Here is an 18,925-nt window from a genome sequence, read left to right on the forward strand (position 1 = left end):
CTCTCTGGCACACTTTAGCTTTATTATTCATCTCTATAGAGTACACGTGGCAGTGCACAAACACCACCTGTGTGGTTCTTCATATACGGTAATACTAGCAATCCCAACATATTTGACAGTAAATCTTGGTGAATCACCAGCCTGCAGGCTAAATTCAAGAGTCAGTAGAAATTCCACAAGTGAGCTGCCTTCAACTGCTTGAGCTGGAGAGAGACAGAAGACATAGCAACAGATAAACACAACATTTGAAATGTCTTAAATGTACAAAAGCAAATATTGTAAATTTCAGTGCATAGTTGGTTAGATGCATGTAGTGACTAAGCTGATCCTCAATGAACTTAATAGGTTTCTTTCTTTTTTCAAATCCAGCAAAGAACATGTTTAGCCTTCCAGAAAGATACTCAGTCAGGTATGTGCACTGTCAGCCAGAGTCAGGCCAAGAGGGTCCAGCTTACGCTCTGTTTCTTCAGCGCTCCTTTTTCTCGATCAGCACTCCTTTTCTCCTTTCTGCAATAATCACAGTCACCAGTAAAACACCAGCATCTGTTCACACCACACTCGTCTACTGGCTTTTTCACTTCTCACATTTTGCTCACTTGAACCTATGCGCACAAACCAAACACAGTCATGTACATTTTTGTACCAGCTTGTGACACACTACTGCTATCTACTATGTTAATGCTTCATTCAGACATCTGCTGACCTCCTTAAAGCAGTGTTGAAAGAAGAATTTAAAAGAGAAAGACATAACACTAGCAAGATAGCAAGAACATCAATTTAAGTGTTCATGGTTTTTAAGGACTTATTTCTTATATTGATGTTTCTCTATTGTTTTCCTGACTTATGTGTAGAAGTCATCTATCCAACCATAAAATTGCACTTAAAAAGAAAGTAAAACTACTGTATATAAAACAAAAGAAGTACAAAGCCAGTACATCAGCCCTATCACAATGTTTTTGTTTCTCTTGCAAAGGAATATAAACTTTGGTAATTTAACATTCACAGTGTTCAAAAACAAAGTCATATCTCCTCATTTCATGTGCAAAGCTGCTCTTTCTCCCCAATACACGGTGCTAATAAAGTTGGCCCCATCTCATTTTCAAAAACTGGCATTGACTGGTATTTCTTTTGAACTATTCTTAATCTTCATAAGCTTGATTTTAACTTAGCTGTGAACATCCAACGAATTTCACCAAAATTCTGAAACAAATGATGAAGAATATATTAGCCTTAGGATTTTCGCCAAGACAAGACTATAATTATTTTAAATGTCAACAGACACAACACAACCCATAAGTTACTGTTGCTTTTTCACAACCAAAAAATAGTCCCCCTTGTCTGTAAAACTCTAACTTGTCATTTTCAGTCTTTGTTAAACTGATGTTGTGGTTGGATTCTCGTATCTATTCTAGTAATAAATATATATTACCAGAGCACTGTCAGAAACCTTCAGGAACATCTTTCAGTGTGGTGAAAGAACACATTTAGTTAGAAAAGCTAACAGGGAGGTAGTGTGTGACTTCAGCTGTCGGTAGAAACTTTTCCCAAATAGATAAGCAAGATGATTTGTGTAATGAGAGGAGATTATTATAGAGAAAAATAATGGACATCTGGTGCTCATGTAGGTCTCATCCAGTATTTGTTACTCTTTTTACTGACCAGATGACAGAGTGACGAGAAGAAAGAAATAGTTTTTGAAACCAAATGTTTCTCTGCAGCCTGTTAGCTCACTCTGGACCTGGGACATATTCTCCTCTATGGTGTTTGTAGCTCTGCATGTAACATAACTCACAGCGCCTGCCTGTTTATCACATTGTCATGACAAGAATGATTCTTGCTCCAGTCTGTCTTCTTACCAGACAGATAACCTTTCACAGCCTTTCAAATCAGAAATCAGATGATCAATCTGCTTATCAGTTCTGATATTGTGCCTTTCTGGAACAAGACCAGAATATCCTCTCATGCATGCTTCTGTTGACCTGCCAACTCTTCCTCTCTATTTATCTCTCTTTTTCTCATTCCTTGTCTGTATTTTGCTCTGTTTTGTCTTAATTCTTTCTCAATGCATGCTGCTGCAGCAGTAACCTTCTTTGAATCAATCATTCTGGTTTATATCAACTCCATTTCCTCTGCTCTCCTCTCCTCTTGTCACCTGTGCTCTGTGTCTCCAGGTTTCTCAGGTGTGCCTGAAGATCTCCTGCCAGACTTTGATTTGAAGATTATGCCAGGTAGGGGCATAATGCATTCTCACCCTCACCTGCTTTCTTTCTTTCCTACTAACCCTACTTACTGCTCAAACTATGGCTGTAGGAACCATTTGGATGGTGGTGGAGGTGGGGAATTCACTGTGAAGCATTTTGGGCACACATCACAAGAAACTTATGTATTATTACACCATGTCTAATGATTCCTGTGCTAATGACTATGGGACTGTCCACCTTAATCTCACTCCACATCAGTAAATAATACAACAGGCGTTTATGATCCAGCTATAGGGAGGCTTTGAGAGAGTTGAGCTCACAGCCATTTTTAACCCGACACGCTGATCCACACCCATCAAATAATGAGCTGGCCGTTGCTCCCACTAAGACGAGCTGTACTGGTAAACAGCTATTATGGTCATTATAGTTATTTAGGGTTGTGGTCAGCATGTCACTCAACATCATCTGGATACTACCAGTAAAAAGGCAGCAATGAAGAGGGAGGGAGCTTTGTTTATGTCACATCAAATTCTTTTAACGCCTATTTAACTATCAGAGTTCTGAGAAAGTGATAAATGAATGTATGTTAGTGTGGAAATAAAATGACTTGGTATGTCTCACTCAGTCTAAATGGTTACTGGAAGCTTATCTCTGGTGTTAGTGTTGCATTAGTAAGTGTTTTTGTCCACACTGACTCCCACAGTGCTCTGACATGTCTGCTAAAATCCTGATGTGTTTGTGTGTGTGAAGGAGTCATGGTGGTTGCAAATGAGATCACAGATCACATTACAAGCTATTCTGTTGTAACAGCCAGATCTTCAGTATCTTACAGAGCAGCATAAACTGTCCTTTTCCTTCCTCTAGCAAAATCAGGTTTCCTGTGTGTGTGTGTGTGTGTGTGCGTGCGTGCGTGTGTGTGTGTGTGTGCGTGCACGTGCGTGTGTGTGTATGACAGAGAATGTTGTCCTTGGTTTTACATTGTTAAAGATTTCCTTATCTGCCCTCTCCTTCCCTTTCCTTTGCTTTGTCCCCATAGACAGATACACAGACTTTATCCGTGGCACTGACTGAATTATATACTTCATCGCTGCAGTTCTCTGGTGTTATGAGTAAAATTATATATATATATATATTTTGTTAAAGCTTATTCTCTGATTAAGTTGTGATTTGTTATGATTTGTCACAGTCTGAGGAAAATGGAATACATGAAAGAATTACTAAAAACTAGACACATTTCACCTATTCAGCCCTTTATCCTGATCTGATTTCCTAAAGCTTTGCAGTTTATAATGAGCTCTCACTGTGTTTTGTTCCATCCCAACATCCTGTTTCTATAAGAAATTCCTAACATTAGCAAACAAATGATACCATTTCATCAAGCCTTTAGGTAGTTTACATGTGTCTAAGAAAAAATATGTTGAAATATTTTTTAATTTGGATAAAATCTTTATCATTTTCTTTGTCTTCATCTACGATTATTATAGCAGTTTACTGAACCTGTCACACTATCAACCTATCAGGAATTTATTTCCTGTCATAAAGTTAGTGTACAATTACATATTGTACACTATGGGTCATCTATGGCTTCTACGCTAACTAGTGAGCCATGAGAGATTATACAAAGGATATTAAAGGTGATGAGCATTTTTATCTGCTTAATACCAATCATCCGACCTACAAGTTTAGAGGACTTTGATGCCGAATTTGTAATTAATGTTATTTCTATGAGTTAACAAATGTTTACTATTTCTGCCTTTTTGCCTGTTTTTCTAGAAACAAACTGTTCTTTCATTTCCATTGATCATAATAATCAGTATAGACGTACTGTTCAAGGAGAAACCAGGAAAAATACAGGCACACATTTGAAGGGAAACTGATTTTACACAACCAAGTCTATTTACAAGAGACACAACAAAATGCTGTTGAGTTACATCTTGGGTAATGTAGGCAACAGGGTTTGGCAGAAGGGAGAAGGTTGTATGAAATACAGCAGCATCCATTTTTATATTTTTTTTTTTTCTGTTGCTGTCCAATGTGAGGCTGACAGTGTTACTATCACTAAAAAAAAAAAGCAAGTTCAATACTCTTAAGTGCGAAAAGCCATTTTCAAGCCAGATATGACTACACAGCGATCAGATCAAACTGTTCCTATCGCAGTATGTGTTTATTTATATGCTGGATTTGATGTTGTGTTTTCTTACAGAGTGGGTATTTGTGGTGGCAGTGGCGCTCGGCAGTGTCTTATTCCTGCTGTTGGTTGGAGTTTGCTGGTGCCAGTGTTGTCCTCACTCCTGCTGCTGCTACGTCAGCTGCTGGTGCTGCCCCGACACATGCTGCTGCCCCAGACACTGTGAGTATAAACACAAACTCAGTGGGGGAAACTTTGTGCTCAGAATACTGACACTGTTTGAAAGAAGCATGTTTTTCTAGAAAGCCTGAATGAGATTGTGTCTTCGTTTTTAGTGTACGAGGCAGGGAAAGGTATAAAGACGGGCACCTCCACTCCTCAATCACCTACATACCCTCCATACTTCGTCTCTGGTGTCCCGACCATGGTACCCATCGCCCCCCCCTCCCTAGTGGATAAGATGTCTTCTGTCCCCCCCTCAGATGGGAGCCTGCTCACAGCAGGTGAGGTCTTACTATTTTATTCATTTAGAAGGATTTAAGGATCTTTTTTGTATCTTTTATCCCTTTTAAATCATCCCTAGAGTTTGTTCTGAGTTTGGATAGAGACTACCTGAGCTTGGAATAATTTCCAAGATAAAGCTTATTCAGAAATGCTGTAGTACTTAAAGTTTAGTCAGGAATGCAATTGTCTTTCAGTTCATTTTGTCTCTTTGTGAGCATTGTAAACGGTTTGTGTTTTTATAAGATCATGAGTTTCCAATTTTATTCTGCTAATTATACCAAAGAATAGAAAACACTATAATGGGTTAGGATGTGTTTGGTAAATTGTCATTTTTTATTGTTATAATCGTGAAATAAAAAAAAAACATGCAAAAAAAGACACCAGTATGGTCCTCAAACCAATAAACCCACACTCAAGTTGCCCATGCTGATGAGTCAAGTGTGTATCTCCAGTGCCGATGCATGCTGTAGGGGTTCCCTACCGCGTGCCTTCACCTCAGGATCAGGACTCTCTCAGGGTGCTACAGTATGTAGAGAAACAACTGGCTCACTTCAATCCTTCCAGGTCCATCAGCCACCAGTGTAAGCCTCATAACTTGACTGCTAAAGCATGCTCATGCTGTCTACAGTATTGGTAGAGTCTTTTTGGCTTTTTGTTCCCTTCAGCTTGCCTTGGCATGCCTCTCTATGCTTAAACTTTCTGCCTGCTGAATTTCCTGTGGCTTCAGATGTAGCAGCATGTGTGCATGCCTACTTAACAGAAAGAATATGTTTTAATCACTCTGTCTCCAACCTTGGTATGATTTCTTGCAGATCTTGACTTTCTTCGTGTGCCGTGTTGTGCTTTGGGACAATTTTCTCTTCAATTGATGATCTTTCTCAGCAGTCATTCCTCATTGATTATTGTTTTTATTTTGACCTGTACAGCCTGTAGCCTGTCTGAGCTGAGCTCCCTCCACGAGGGAGAAGCTGGCTTCCGCCAAACATACCGAAACGTCCAGAAGAAAGCCCTGCCAGCCATACCTGATCACGATGCTCAGCCTGAACCGCAGCGTTACCGTGACAACCGCAGCCCAGAGCCACATCGTTACCGTGATAATCCCCCGTCGCCCCATCGTTACCGTGATGACCCTGATTTGGAGCCCCGCCACGGCCAGGACGAGCCTCTCCCTCCACGACGATACAGCGATGACCCTCCATCGTCCTCTCAGTCGCACAGGCTCGGTCGGAATCAGCGAGAACAGAACCACAGTGAGGAGGAAAACCACAACAGGTACAAACATTTCTGAATCTAAAAACACAGTACATGTGCACACATACAAAAATTAACTATACTTATGTCTTACAGGTGGAACCCTCGTTCAGAACATCTGCAGAGGAAGACGTACCGCACTACAGGACGAACCGGCTCATTGGACGAGCTGGAGGAGTTTGCTGCCTGTTACAAGCAGAGAGGAGGTAGAGGAGCAGAGAGGATGGAAGAAGAGCGAGGAGACTATGAGATGGAGCTTCGGGAGTTTAATCGATATCCTTCCTACCGCAATGGTCCACCTCAGCATTATCATAGTAATGACGAAGAGCTCGATGACAACAGCGACCATGAAGAACGTCCCAGACGCAACAAGAGTAACAGGCATAACATAAGCCCACTTTCTTCACCCAAAAAGAGGAGGGGCACTTCTGAAAGGGAGAGCACTGTCCCACCTCCTCCCACAGTAGGTCCACCTTCAACTTCTTCTCAAGAAAAAGACTATGACGGCACGTTCCTGAACAGCCTGCTGGAGCGTAAGGCTAAATTAAGAGGGGTTGGCCAAGGGAAGAGTGGGGCCCGTGCTGAGGAAGATTCAGACACACCTTCAAAGAGCAGCTCAAAAAAGAGCAGCGGGGAGTCTAGTCGGCACAGCCGCTCACCTAGTAACAGGCCAGACGCAGATTCACTGCCTCCATACTCAGAGTCAGAGCGAAACAGAACTGGCAGGCCGTCTCCACGACCGGTACCCACAAACACTCGCCCCTCTCAGCCAGCTTCTCATTTCCAACCCGGTCGCAGAGAAGAACCCAGAGACAAATCCCGGAAAGTGGTGAGTCACATTCAAGTCTGTAAATTGTATGCTTGTTATGCTAATTTGCAGATCAACAGCAGTGAGTAGCGCTTATTCAGCATTATTTCTAGTTATTGATGGTGTGTAATTAATTGAAATGTGTGTTAGAGTAATGTTAACACTGTTAACACCAAGAATTTATTTTAGATCCTGTACAATAGCTCTAGTTCAAAGCAGAAATTAATAAGTAGTCTGCAGGTTGTTTACTGTGGAGTCAGTTTCCAGTTTCCTTTTTATGCCTTTTTCGTCAAACAAATCAACAACTGAGTCAGGAAACAGTAAATAGAAAGAACAGGATGACTGGATTGTTGTTTTCTAGTGTGTGAAAATTTTGTTGGAAAAGCAGTTGATTTTTAATCTGTCATGAATCTAATTTGGCCAGTCTTCATGGCTCTTCAGATGTAGTGAAAACACAGGAAGAGACTTAGGAGTTTAGGTCATTATCAAATTACTTAGTCACACAGGACTATATTTGACTCTGTAGATGTTCACGAAATGAGCCTGGAGAGGCTGAGCCCATTCATCAGTGTGCCTCTAAGTTCAACAAAGATGTAAGAAAAACACACTCTGGGTAGCAGTCCACAAATCAAATAACTGCTTAAATTTGGAGGCATGTGATCCAAGATTACACACCATCTAATCTGATTTACAGGATGGTGTAAAACCATTTAATTTGTTTTGGCAAACAATTTGACTTTTTTTTTTCTCAAAACAAAATAAAAGTGAGCAGATCTACAATAGTGTCATCAGTTTCAGTGGCCTGTGAAAAAATAAACAGACAAGCATCATGAGCGTGTACAGCAAATGTGTGTTGTTGCCTTTTGCATTACTAAAAATGCTTCAGGCCACCTTTTCTGGTGCTAAAATTCTGAAGACACCCTGCACTTAGTTAAGTTACCAAGGGATTTGGATTAGGGAACCCTTTTTGTATTTTATTTTCAGTAGTACAGGGAAGCTCTGAATGGATTATACAGAAAAGATCATGTATTTCAAAAATTTGGATACTAAGAATAGAGAATGTTAAACCTACATCAAAATGTTAACTTTACTACACGGGATCCTGGTGGGGAAGTGTTTGAAAAAGGTTTGTAGGCCTCCAATAAGTGTTGTTGTTGTACCTTTGACAGGTCAGGTTCAGAAGCTACCAGAATGAATACTAGGTAGAATACTCTGTTCTGTATCCAACCACTTTCCATAATAATCATAACTGGTTGCTTCCTCACTGACAAACCTGGGTCGAAATGGTCTTCAACATCAAAGACTTCCTGTGCAAAATGAATTCATTAATGTAATGAGAGTCAGCTTTGTGGCCTCGAGCAGGGTCTTAAAACAAATCTTCAGACAATTTAAAACAAAGTTGAAAAGCAGTTTGTCCCAGGCTCCTCTTCACCATAATAACCCTGTTTGGCTAATGTTCACAGTCTCTATACTGTCTCACTTTACTGAGCAAGATATGCTTTAATATTTGTGTATAAATTCGCTGTTGTCGCTTTGATCACTTACACTTTTTTTTGTCTTCACCAGAGCACTCTTCTCAGCCGAGATTCACTCATCGTCTGATTGACTTAAAGTCACAGGGACTAAAAGCTTGGAGCAGAAGGAAGATGAAGCTCTGATACTCCACAGACGCTGCATGTCATCTGATAAAAGATGATTGAATTGACTGAGTGTGGATTCTCAAAAATATGCACAACCGACTTTGGGGAAATGAAGGAGAGCTGAAGCAGTACCGGGTGAAGAGGAGGACGTTTTTTCTATCGAGACTTTTGCTGGGGCTTTTTGCTTGTGATGTGATTCAGAAATGAAGTTGCTGTCTGTGTCGTATATATCTCAGCTGGACTAACACTTAACTAATGTGAGCAAGGCGAATGACCTGGACTGCCCACCCCCCGCTGTTAGTGTCCCCCTCATCCCTTTAGACAAGGCTCAGAAGCAGAGAGACGTCCTTTACTCATGCAGCACAATGAGTGCATTCATTTCCATTTGATGAGATATTCGATTTGAAGCACAGTTGTGGAATAGACGGTATATGACAACACCATTATTGTAAAGGACCTACTGTAGCTACAGTTGAAAACAGTATGCACACTGTGTCACTCAGTAGCATCATTAGGGAATAAAACACCTAAGGCCTGTGTTATACGAGAGTCCACGAGACCACGTGACGTAAATTTGGTCATCTCCTGCTGACTGGCAGTAGCGTGTGTGGTTTAGCAGTAGTGTGCATGTGTTGATTCCTCCAAGCCAACTAGAAAGTAGTATAATAACAACTTTGCATCCATGGTGTCCTCAGCTGTCTGTGCTCATCTCCCCGAGGGTCTGTTATCAAGGTGTTAGTCAGAAGGCTTTTATAATGAGACTTTAATGTTACTCAAAGCGAGAAGTAGTAACCAACATTACCCAGTGTTTGTTTGTTTGTTTGTTTGTTTTTATGGGACCGTAGGAATTAAATAACCCTGATGTTAGCATGTCAATCTCTGTAAATGCGCTGCTGGTTAGCTTGTCAGCTAATTTGCACGCGAACACAACTAAGATTAACAAATGAGTGAAAGTGTTTTTCTACACGATAAAGTTACCAGTAAAATAATAGAAAGGGGGAATTGTAACACAAACCTGTCCATCAAATTTAAACTCTTTAAGACAGGAGTAAAACATTGCAAACAAGTTCAATTATTCAAAAGATGTAAAATAGTTTGTTAATAGTAACAATTTATCCTCCAATGTTCCCCTAAAAGGTCAATGGAGTGTTTTAGTGTCTTTCAGCCAGTTGTTTTGTTTTGTATTTGGTTTCATGACTCTCATCAGCAAAAAGCTCCAGTAAACTTACTGTACACTTCTGGCCCAACTCCGAACGCAGATGAAAAACTTGAACATCAAAAGTGGCAGATGTTTCCCACAAGATTTGGTGGAGACCAAATTGAAGCTAAAACTAGAGTGTGTTTGTTGCATAACTGAGCAACTGTTTGCTGAAACATCCATGATATCGTCTTCATAAGGTGATAATGTGTTTACCGCTGAGTGCCTTAGTAATAGATTTAATTGTATTTCTAATAGTGTAGTATATAGTAGTATATATTTAAACATTTTTAAAGCAGTACAAGATGGAAAAAGAGCTCTTAAGAGGCCAAATAAGTTGTTTCTAAACTGCAGAATTGCTGGTCAGAAAATAGCAAATTTGTGAATGTGTCCGTGGTGATGAATTAAAAATTATGCCTAACACAGATACAGTAGCTGCACTGACGAAGCACTAAACTAATGAGGTCACATCTGACCCACAATGACCGGATGCAGCGTTTGCAGGTGTTTAGTTACTTCTAAGTTCTTATTCATGACACCGTAACGTTTTCACAAAGTTTTGAGTTAAAAACTGAAGTTTTCGCAAAATGACTGTGTTCTCATGAGATGTAGTATTTTCTGTATACATTGAACTGCTTCCTGCCTTAAAAAGATTTTTGTACTCCTGTTTGATGACACTTTTATACGTAAACTATTTATGTGTGCAGTGTGATATGATTGTAATGTGTAAATGATTAGACTTGTCTAAGCACTCGAGTGACTGTGTGCACAAGATGAAGTGTCTTTGATTTGATTAACGTAATTCAGCGTTTGCTTATCGCTGCTGCTGAGTCAACAGCTAAACTGATTGTGTGTTATCAACAGCCACACGCACATAAACGCACACTAGGATCAGTCGTATGTGTTCTAACAATACACCGTACAGTATTTTTATTGTTGCTATCTCCATGTTGAACAAGCTCGTCTTTAGACAAGTGTAATAATTTCTGTTTGGATTTCTTTCCATTGTGTTTTCTGCTGTTTGGTACTGACAACTATGTTTATGTGTGTGTGAGATAGACTGAGAGAGAGATGACTCTTTACTTTTCTGTAAAGGAGACAATGTGTGATTGAGTATGACTCATGTCTTTGTTCATTGTTGTAGTCACAGACTGCCTGTCTTGGCTACACAGCTGTGTCAAAACTCACATATCAGTTCTGCCAGCTCAACCGCAGATATCTGCCCTGTTTGTCGTCCGCATGAAGAATTTCTTACAACATTTTAACCTCCTGTAAGTTTCTGAAGTATCTATTTGTAACAATGTCAAGATGCGAGGTGGCAAACATTATGACCAACTGTGTTTTCTGCACGTCTTCGCAACAAATAAACTAAGCAGAAAAATCATCCCCAGCTTTTATTGGAACCTGTTGAATTCAGAATGTTGAGATGGACTGTTTTGAACTGTGCAGGCAGTAAAGGAATGTTAGTGTCTCTCTTTTATGCTACTTAATACATCTGCTTCACCACATTTTACAAGAATATATTGACTTCAGTGTATTTATTTGACGAGTTTAGTATCTACTAGCTTTGTAGATCAACATTTTACACACAGAACACATGAAGAGCTTATAAAATGTTAACTATCATACAATAAACTACCTAACAATTAATGCAAACTAGTTCCAGAACTGCTAAATGTTCTGAGACATTCATCTACAAAGAACAAAACCTGCATTACAAACACTTACAAATACTTAAATAGCTTTCACTGCTAATACATGTCTACTTCTGCTGAAGAAAGATTTAAATTAAGTACTTTCACTTTCTCATTAGTTCCATTTGTTTCTTCAACTCCTACAAGAATTGAATAAACAGAGCCGGAAGAATTATTTTTATAACATTCACGAGAAGAAAAGGAGTCAATCTTTTGGGTCTTGTATTATGAATTTATGTTTGCTGCATGTTTGTGATGGGAGGGATCGGCTAGGACGGTGACCACTCACCGCCTGAGAATATGTCAGGAATGTTGTTGAGCAACTCTCATCTCTACAGAAGCATCAGCAAGGAAATATTACATCACTGTACTGCGTGTGTTTGGTTTCTGTGGCCTCTTCTTGCTGGTTCAACATGGATGGAGCCAACGCTGAACAATGTCAAATATTTATGTGCATCAGTCAGACTTGATGATGATTATTGATGGACTGTTTAGTGACTCAATTAAATCTGATCAAATCCCACACAGTCCTTAGAATAGTGTGAAAATCTTAATAAAAAACATGCAGATTAACTTTAGTCCTTATTGTTTGTGTGCAACTGTTGTAGAAAATAGTGTCAAAACAGCCACAGTGTAGAAATACACTATTGCAATTAAAAATATGCATTCAAAAGTTTACTGAGGTAAACATGAAGTTAAAATATGCTTGAAGTATGAGAAGCAAATGCACATAATGCAAAATGAAACCTTCCCTTTCTCAAGTTGTTAGCAGTAAAGCTGCTGCTGGGTAGCTTATTGGTTGATTATATGTTGTGTTAATCTAAGTCTGTGCAGCAAGCAGCTAATTGTAAAGTAAAAAACACAATGTTTTCTTCTTTTAAATGTTGGGAAGCAGAAATGTAAAGTAGCGTAACATGAAACGTACAGGAGTAAATGTGCTGTACGACTTTCTACCACTTCTTGAATTAGTGCAGCCTCTTCCTGCATCTTCATTCTGATAAATAAACCTGTGCAATACAGAAACATGTACATATCTTAGCGTATGCAGTTCAATAAAAAAAAAAAAAAAGATTTAAGTTGAAAATGTCCTTCCGTAGAACTGATTTGGCTCAAAACACAAAAGCTGCAGTGGATTTCAATTAAGCGGCACTGGTTTTAGGACAGTTAAATGCTGACAAGTTTCCAGTCTAAGTATTTTCAAGTTCACAAAATAAAAATGCAAAACAATGGTGCAGTCATCCCTAAATGAACATGTGTTCATGCTTTAAAGCCTCAGCAGAAGGAAACACGGAGTGGATGTTGGCAGACGTTTCCAGGAAAAAACAGTTTAACAGAGGCTGCAGGTGCAGAGTGGGTGTGCTCATGGGGAAAACAATCTTTGAGGATTTTAAGGACTCGGAAAGCACAACACGCGAGAGCAGAAAAGTCCCATTCATGTGCAGATGAATCCAGACGTTTATGGTAAAGTGTCTCTCTTCAAGGGAACGAGCAGCTCAGAAGAACTGCAACATTCTCAAGAGTTGAGCTGAAAACAGAAATCGCACAATCATTAAGCTTCAGCTCAGACAGTGAAAAGCAGCTTAGGCTGACATCTAGTGGTTCCAGATTGGAGCTGCACATCTGTCATGTCTAACATTAGCAAAGTAACAAAAATAGATGTTCCTGCACTTAAAACTAAAGAATGACATATTTGCAGAAAAATGAATTTTAGACTATGAATGTACACATTTGAATTGCCGTTTTCTGCATCTATGAACTTCCTTGTTTTTTGGCTGCTGACACAAACACCAAGCAGGAACTATTTTAAAGTTAAAGAGGCGCACAAGCATAGACATGGAGAGTCAGACTGTGTTACAGCAGGTTCAGAAGCAGCTTTATACACTATTAGATTATGTTAACATACTCCAAACTACAGAAAAAAATGCAATTGTTACATTTTGAGGTACATTTTTTTAAAAACTTTTTTATTGTGTTTTTTGTTGTTGTTGTTTTTTAAGTCTGGTGACCAACAATTCTTTCTCTGATTAACTGCTATATACAAACTATAATTTAGTTTAGCAGACATCTCTGTTGGAATACTTAGTTCTTTATGATGTTCAGTCAGCACTGGCACTGACAGTCATCTTGTCAAAGTTAGCTCCAGTTAGATCACGATAAGCTCACCTGTTAGGGTGTGGCCCGAGGTGAATCCAGTCTCAAGAGATAAGCTACTTGTTTGGCAAACACACAGAACGGAAGTGAACGCTTGTATCGAGTCTAAATACCTTGTTTTCTTGTTCTTTTCCACTAATCTGTCAGTTTTGCTTTAGTAGCTTTGGTCATCATGAGGAAACTACCTGCTGGGATTCTCTTGTTGTCACTTCTGAAAAGTAATTTCTCATTCTTTACGTATTGGCTGACTGTTGTCCTCAAGCAAGTTGTCTTAAACGTTTTCCCACTGATCAGTTTATTAATTTGACACAATCTTCTATCTTGGGTTCCAAATTATTGTTCAGATGCCATTTTTGTTTGTTTCTCCTAAACTATTACAGATATTTTTATCCTCAACAATGACATTGAAATGTATATGATACAAGCAAGAACTTCTGATAATGACTACTGGTTCTTAAAACGATTGTGCTAAATGTAATATTAAAACGTTAGGGAGGTCAAACTGAACTCAAAACAGATATGTATTAGTTGCCTGAGCAGAACAAATCAAGCTATATTCATATGTGAGCCTCTCTTTGACATCACTCAACAGTTCTCTCATCTACTGGACTTGAATGAGGTCCATGTATAGTTTCTGCCTGCTGTTTCCATGTTTGCTGCCACAGATCATCCATCGTGTGATGCTTCACAGGTTCTCAGTAGAGTTGAGGTCAGGGAAGGATGCTGACGGTGTTTTCTTCCAGTTTAGTGCAGCGTGACACGTTGTGTTGTCCTTTATTGCTGAAGCCACAGTTTTTCTTTTTGTACCACATTTGTTCAAATTCACTGAAGAACTCTTCATGTCTTCCAAATCCTTGGATCTTTAGAGTCCCACAGGGTTTCTTATTGGATCAGCGGCCATTCACCAACCATCCAGATCTCCATCCATCTTAGGCATCAAGTGTGGCTCAGCATTCATTGGTCAATAGTTTTAAAGTTATTTCTATCTGTTTTGTTTTTGCTTTGGTTAGAGGGTCTTACATGTATGCATGACTGCCAGGCTGTGGTGGATCCTGCACTGACAAGTATATTAATAGGGTTCATGGTAGCTTTTGTTTTTATTATCGCTGTCCTTCTAATACTGATCATTTGTCTGATGGAAACTTCTCTTTAGTTTCATGAAATATCAGCGGCTTTAATACATCTTACAGAACACTGCATTATTCTGCTCTTCATATTTTTGTAATTTTTTTTCCTTCTCATACTGCGTTAAGAACTGAGATTTGTTTAGTAATGTGCAGCTCTTTCTTTCCACGAGTTTTGTTTTAAATAGACGCCCAAGCAAACCTATAAACAACCCAGATTGATACCAGTTCCCTGAAAATATATGAGAAATGAAACAACTAAAAATTTTCATGGAAAAACTCAAACCAAAATGCTTATTTTACAGAAAACCTACTGAAATCCATCCATTATCTATACTCTGCTTAATCCTCACTAGGGTCGCGGGGGGCCTGGAGCCTATCCCAGCCGACTTAGGGCGAAGGCAGGGGACACCCTGGACAGGTCGCCAGTCTATCACAGGGCACCTTCTGAAATGTCACTTTCATAATAATGTGGATCACAGCGTACAACTGCTTCCTGGAACCTAAGAGTTTAGTGGCTCTCTAGCTGGTTTGAGGCTGGAACACCACTCATACATGTGGACATTGATGGAGAAATGAACTCATCATTTTTCATTCCATGTTTTGAATGTTTGGTTGGTAGTTTCAAAGTAAAGGAGTTTCCCTTGCATCCCAGTTTTACTGGTTCTTCCACTCTGAGATGAACTCCTTGGTTGAGAAAAACAGCCACACAGATTCCTTCATTCTTACCACAAATACTAGATTGCTGGCAGTGCATGCTGTCGCCTGCTGTTTTCTCCATGTTGCATTTCACATTGTGATCTGAGTTTGATTAATTCCTTCTACAAACATCTAAACACAAACTGTTGTAAGAATGTGTTTGCCGTCTCTCCGCAGTGTCGCTGTGTGTTCAGGTGATTGTTCCTCAGCAGGTGCGCAGCGCCGCTCAGTTTGTCCCCGTGGTTCTACAATGTGACTATTTCACTTCTGCAAACGTCCACGATGTTATTGTCACCTGGAGGTACAAACCCTTCTGCAAGGAGCCGGAGAACAGCTCTACGTGTAAGGAACAGGAAGGCTTCAGATTGATTTTTTTTTTTTGCAGTAACTGTATTTGGGGACTGTAACCATTTTGATATTGACAGATCTGTTGATGATGTAGTGATTATCCGCTTGTAGAAAGTGACAAAAACTACTGTTCATGGTCCACAGTCACCAGTGGAGCAAGACAGATATACATATCACTATATGTACCATGAAGATATAGACAGCATTCACATATATTTTGTGTTTTTATAAAAAATTGTGCCTTTTGGTTTTGCAGCCAACCAGCCTGCACCATATTTAACACAGGACATATTAAAGAACTGTGACGATGAACAGCAGTCATCACACATTGTGATCCAGAGGATTGGAACCAGCGAGCCGCAACTTGGAGTACAGTACTATGGGCGCAACATCATCATCCAAAATAGTGAGTTTATGCAATTACTTGCATTTGCTACAACCTTTGTAGCTCGAGACAAAACTGTGCTGAGCTTGAGATAGAATCAATAAATATACCACTTCTTTTTGCTGAGTGCTAGATAGAAAGACAGACATGCTAGCTGAAAACAAAAAGCTGCACACAAAATTCAGCACACATTCCTCCTGTAAAACTCTGACTTGTTTTTTTTGTTTGTTTGTTTTTTATACGGATTAAGTCTACCAAATGCTGGTGTGTGGATTGTGTAATGTTTGGCTGCTACCAGGCCTAAACTAAGTGATCTGGCTGCTGACTACAGCACAAATATAAACTGATCTTCTTTTTCTAACAAAAGAAATTATATACTGTAAATGTCAGGGCACCTTTTATATGTTGGGCCTCAAAGCAAATGGAAACAAAACCACCTGATCTTGACTGCTAGTGTTGCAGAGTCACAGACCTTTAAATGGGCAGACATGAAAAAAATCAGTGTGCAGTTACTGTCCTATTGTGGTTAAAATAAATTGTATGATTCTTTCTGGGAACAAGTGAACTGTCTCATCTGACAAGTTGTGTTTTAATATGAGTAAAAGATTCCCATCTGATTACAGCGCGGACATGGTGGTTTTAAAAAATAGTTGAAAGTATAATACAGAAGATACACATGAGTGACACTCCAAACTGGTTCAAAAGTAGCTCCTGATCCTAATTAGCTCTGAAGGAAAAACACAGTGCACCTTAAAAGTCACAACATCTTATCCACAGTGTTGACTCATGCAGTGTATTAAATAACAAGTGTCTGTGTGTTTGTACAGGGGCAGACCTGGTGATCGCTGATGTGATGTCCACAGACAGTGGGATGTACTTCTGCGCTGTGGATGCTGCTGGAGACACCACAGGAGACAGTGACAAAGAAGTCAGACTCATTGTCAACCAAAAGAAGTTTAACCAGGACCGTCCCTCTCAGCAGGAGACCGCTGCTGCTGAGTTATAGTTGGCTCTGAGGCTTTACGATCACATTCACTTTAATTTTAATGGTTAACTGCATTGAATAAGCTCAATAACTGAACAGAAGGAAGCAGCCGAGCAGAGGAGGATGGGTGTTACCTGAGGAGCACAGGAGAGAGAAAACAGCAGCCACACCCACAAGAAGCATGCAGAACACGACAGCATAGAACAGAGGGTTTATGAATGCATAAAGATTGTACTGGGGTTCAGTTGTATGTCTAGACAGTGGGGTTTATTTACATATTTTGGGAGTAAAACACATAATTCTAAAAGCTTTCACAAGAAAAATGAACAAAAAATGACTTCAACCTCATAAGAAGTATATCAACATGAAAGTTATAGAAACAACATTCCTAACAGATACAGAGAGGCCCAATGCATTGTGCACAAACTGCAATAAAATAAAAATAATAAAAGGGAAGCTGCACTGAATAGAAGAACCGTGGTCACAAGCTAAAATTAATGAGGGAGTTGACCATTAATGCACACTGGCATCTGACCAAATATGCACAAACCAACATTTGTACTTGTACTGCTGTAATGTTAATGCTTCCAGTTACATTTAAAGGATGCATTTTCATTTTTAGTTAATTGTAAGTAATTGTGGGGAAAATAATCCACTAAATTAATGCCGTGTAATGTCAGTGTTTGTATTTGGGATAAAATTTTGTCCAGGGAACTAAAACCAATGCTCAAAATGTGTATTGTTTTTTATGATTTAGAAGCCACTTGGGCTTTAAAATACTTTAAACTACAGCATGATGTTTGATTTGGAATCTGTCTGCTTGTTTGTCGTGCTGTGGTGTAATGTCTCTAAGCGTGCCAAACTTTTAAGGTGTAAAATTATTTCTTGCTAAACATATGTCATTAGCATTTAACTGTAATGTTAATTAAAGTTCTACAATTTTAATTAATTGAGGTTATGCAGATGAGTGTGCATGAATGTAAAAATCCAGGGTTACTGTACATAAATAAATAAGCCTGTTGTTAGAAAAACAATAGCGATGGAGCAGAACTAGAGTAATGCATGCATAAGTTTTACAATATATGTTACTGCCGTCTTTACATCCACGAGCAAAGTGGAAAAAAGTCTGGGATTTTATTGTGTCAGTGTTTTCTTGATTTGTGCTACTTAAGATCATCTTTTTTATTAGGTCATCTCAGTCAGATTTCAGGAGGACGGTTCTGTATTGGCAGTGGAGTTTTGTGAGAATTAATATGTCCATAACGCATCAATTTTTAGTTAATAAATTATATATCTAGAGTGCATTGATAGATTTGTATTATGTCTACACACATGTTGTCTTTGAGGCATTTTTTAAATATATATTTATGTTGTGCATGACTTTGTGTATCATAAAAAAAATACCTTGTATGATTGTACACAAGTGAAATGAATGAAATAAAAAATACTTTATTTATCCCAGAAGGGAAATTCAGTAATAGAAATTATTGTTATTATTCAGAAATACTGAAGACTGGAAATTTACTGCCATCTGCTGATACATGCTGATGCATTTTTCATCCTATCAGGAATTAGCTGAAGCTGTAGTGACGATCTCAATGATACGAACCATTAACAATAAAGAAGATCATCTCAGTGAATAACATGAGTGTAGAAGTTGATCTTGTGTGTGTTTTTCTAAAATAATGTCAAGTTCTGATAATGCTGTATGTACACAAGGCTGAATGTCAGGGTCAAGGCCCCAGACCTCCAGATGTCTCCTAAATCTTTGCACTATCACTTGATTTGTTATGATTAGTTTTGCAAAAT

General features: G+C 39.1%; 2 protein-coding genes across 4 annotated transcripts in view; both read left to right on the forward strand.

Annotated features, from left to right (window-relative positions):
• The window catches only part of LOC103365180 (immunoglobulin-like domain-containing receptor 2), a 31,187-nt gene extending 20,073 nt beyond the window's left edge, over positions 1-11,114 (forward strand). For 2 of the 3 annotated variants that reach the window (XM_008292546.1, XM_008292544.1), the window contains 6 exons: positions 4,405-4,551; positions 4,665-4,832; positions 5,286-5,414; positions 5,760-6,105; positions 6,181-6,913; positions 8,459-11,114. In XM_008292546.1, the coding sequence (XP_008290768.1) occupies positions 4,405-4,551; positions 4,665-4,832; positions 5,286-5,414; positions 5,760-6,105; positions 6,181-6,913; positions 8,459-8,494 (1,559 nt within the window). In that variant the 3' untranslated portion in view covers positions 8,495-11,114. Of the gene's footprint in view, positions 1-2,171; positions 2,229-4,404; positions 4,552-4,664; positions 4,833-5,285; positions 5,415-5,759; positions 6,106-6,180; positions 6,914-8,458 lie in introns of all 3 variants that reach the window. The other variant, XM_008292543.1, reaches the window with a different exon arrangement.
• Positions 11,115-13,725: 2,611 nt separating this feature from the next.
• On the forward strand, positions 13,726-17,552 carry LOC103365181 (immunoglobulin-like domain-containing receptor 1). Its single transcript, XM_008292547.1, has 4 exons — positions 13,726-13,793; positions 15,576-15,740; positions 16,003-16,152; positions 16,959-17,552. Exons 1-4 carry the CDS (start codon positions 13,748-13,750, stop codon positions 17,135-17,137), a joined length of 540 nt encoding a protein of 179 aa, XP_008290769.1. The 5' UTR covers positions 13,726-13,747; the 3' UTR covers positions 17,138-17,552.
• The last annotated feature ends 1,373 nt before the right edge of the window (positions 17,553-18,925 follow it).

This window comes from Stegastes partitus, unplaced genomic scaffold (genome assembly GCF_000690725.1).
Source record: "Stegastes partitus isolate 25-593 unplaced genomic scaffold, Stegastes_partitus-1.0.2 Scaffold817, whole genome shotgun sequence".
NCBI lineage: Eukaryota > Metazoa > Chordata > Actinopteri > Pomacentridae > Stegastes > Stegastes partitus.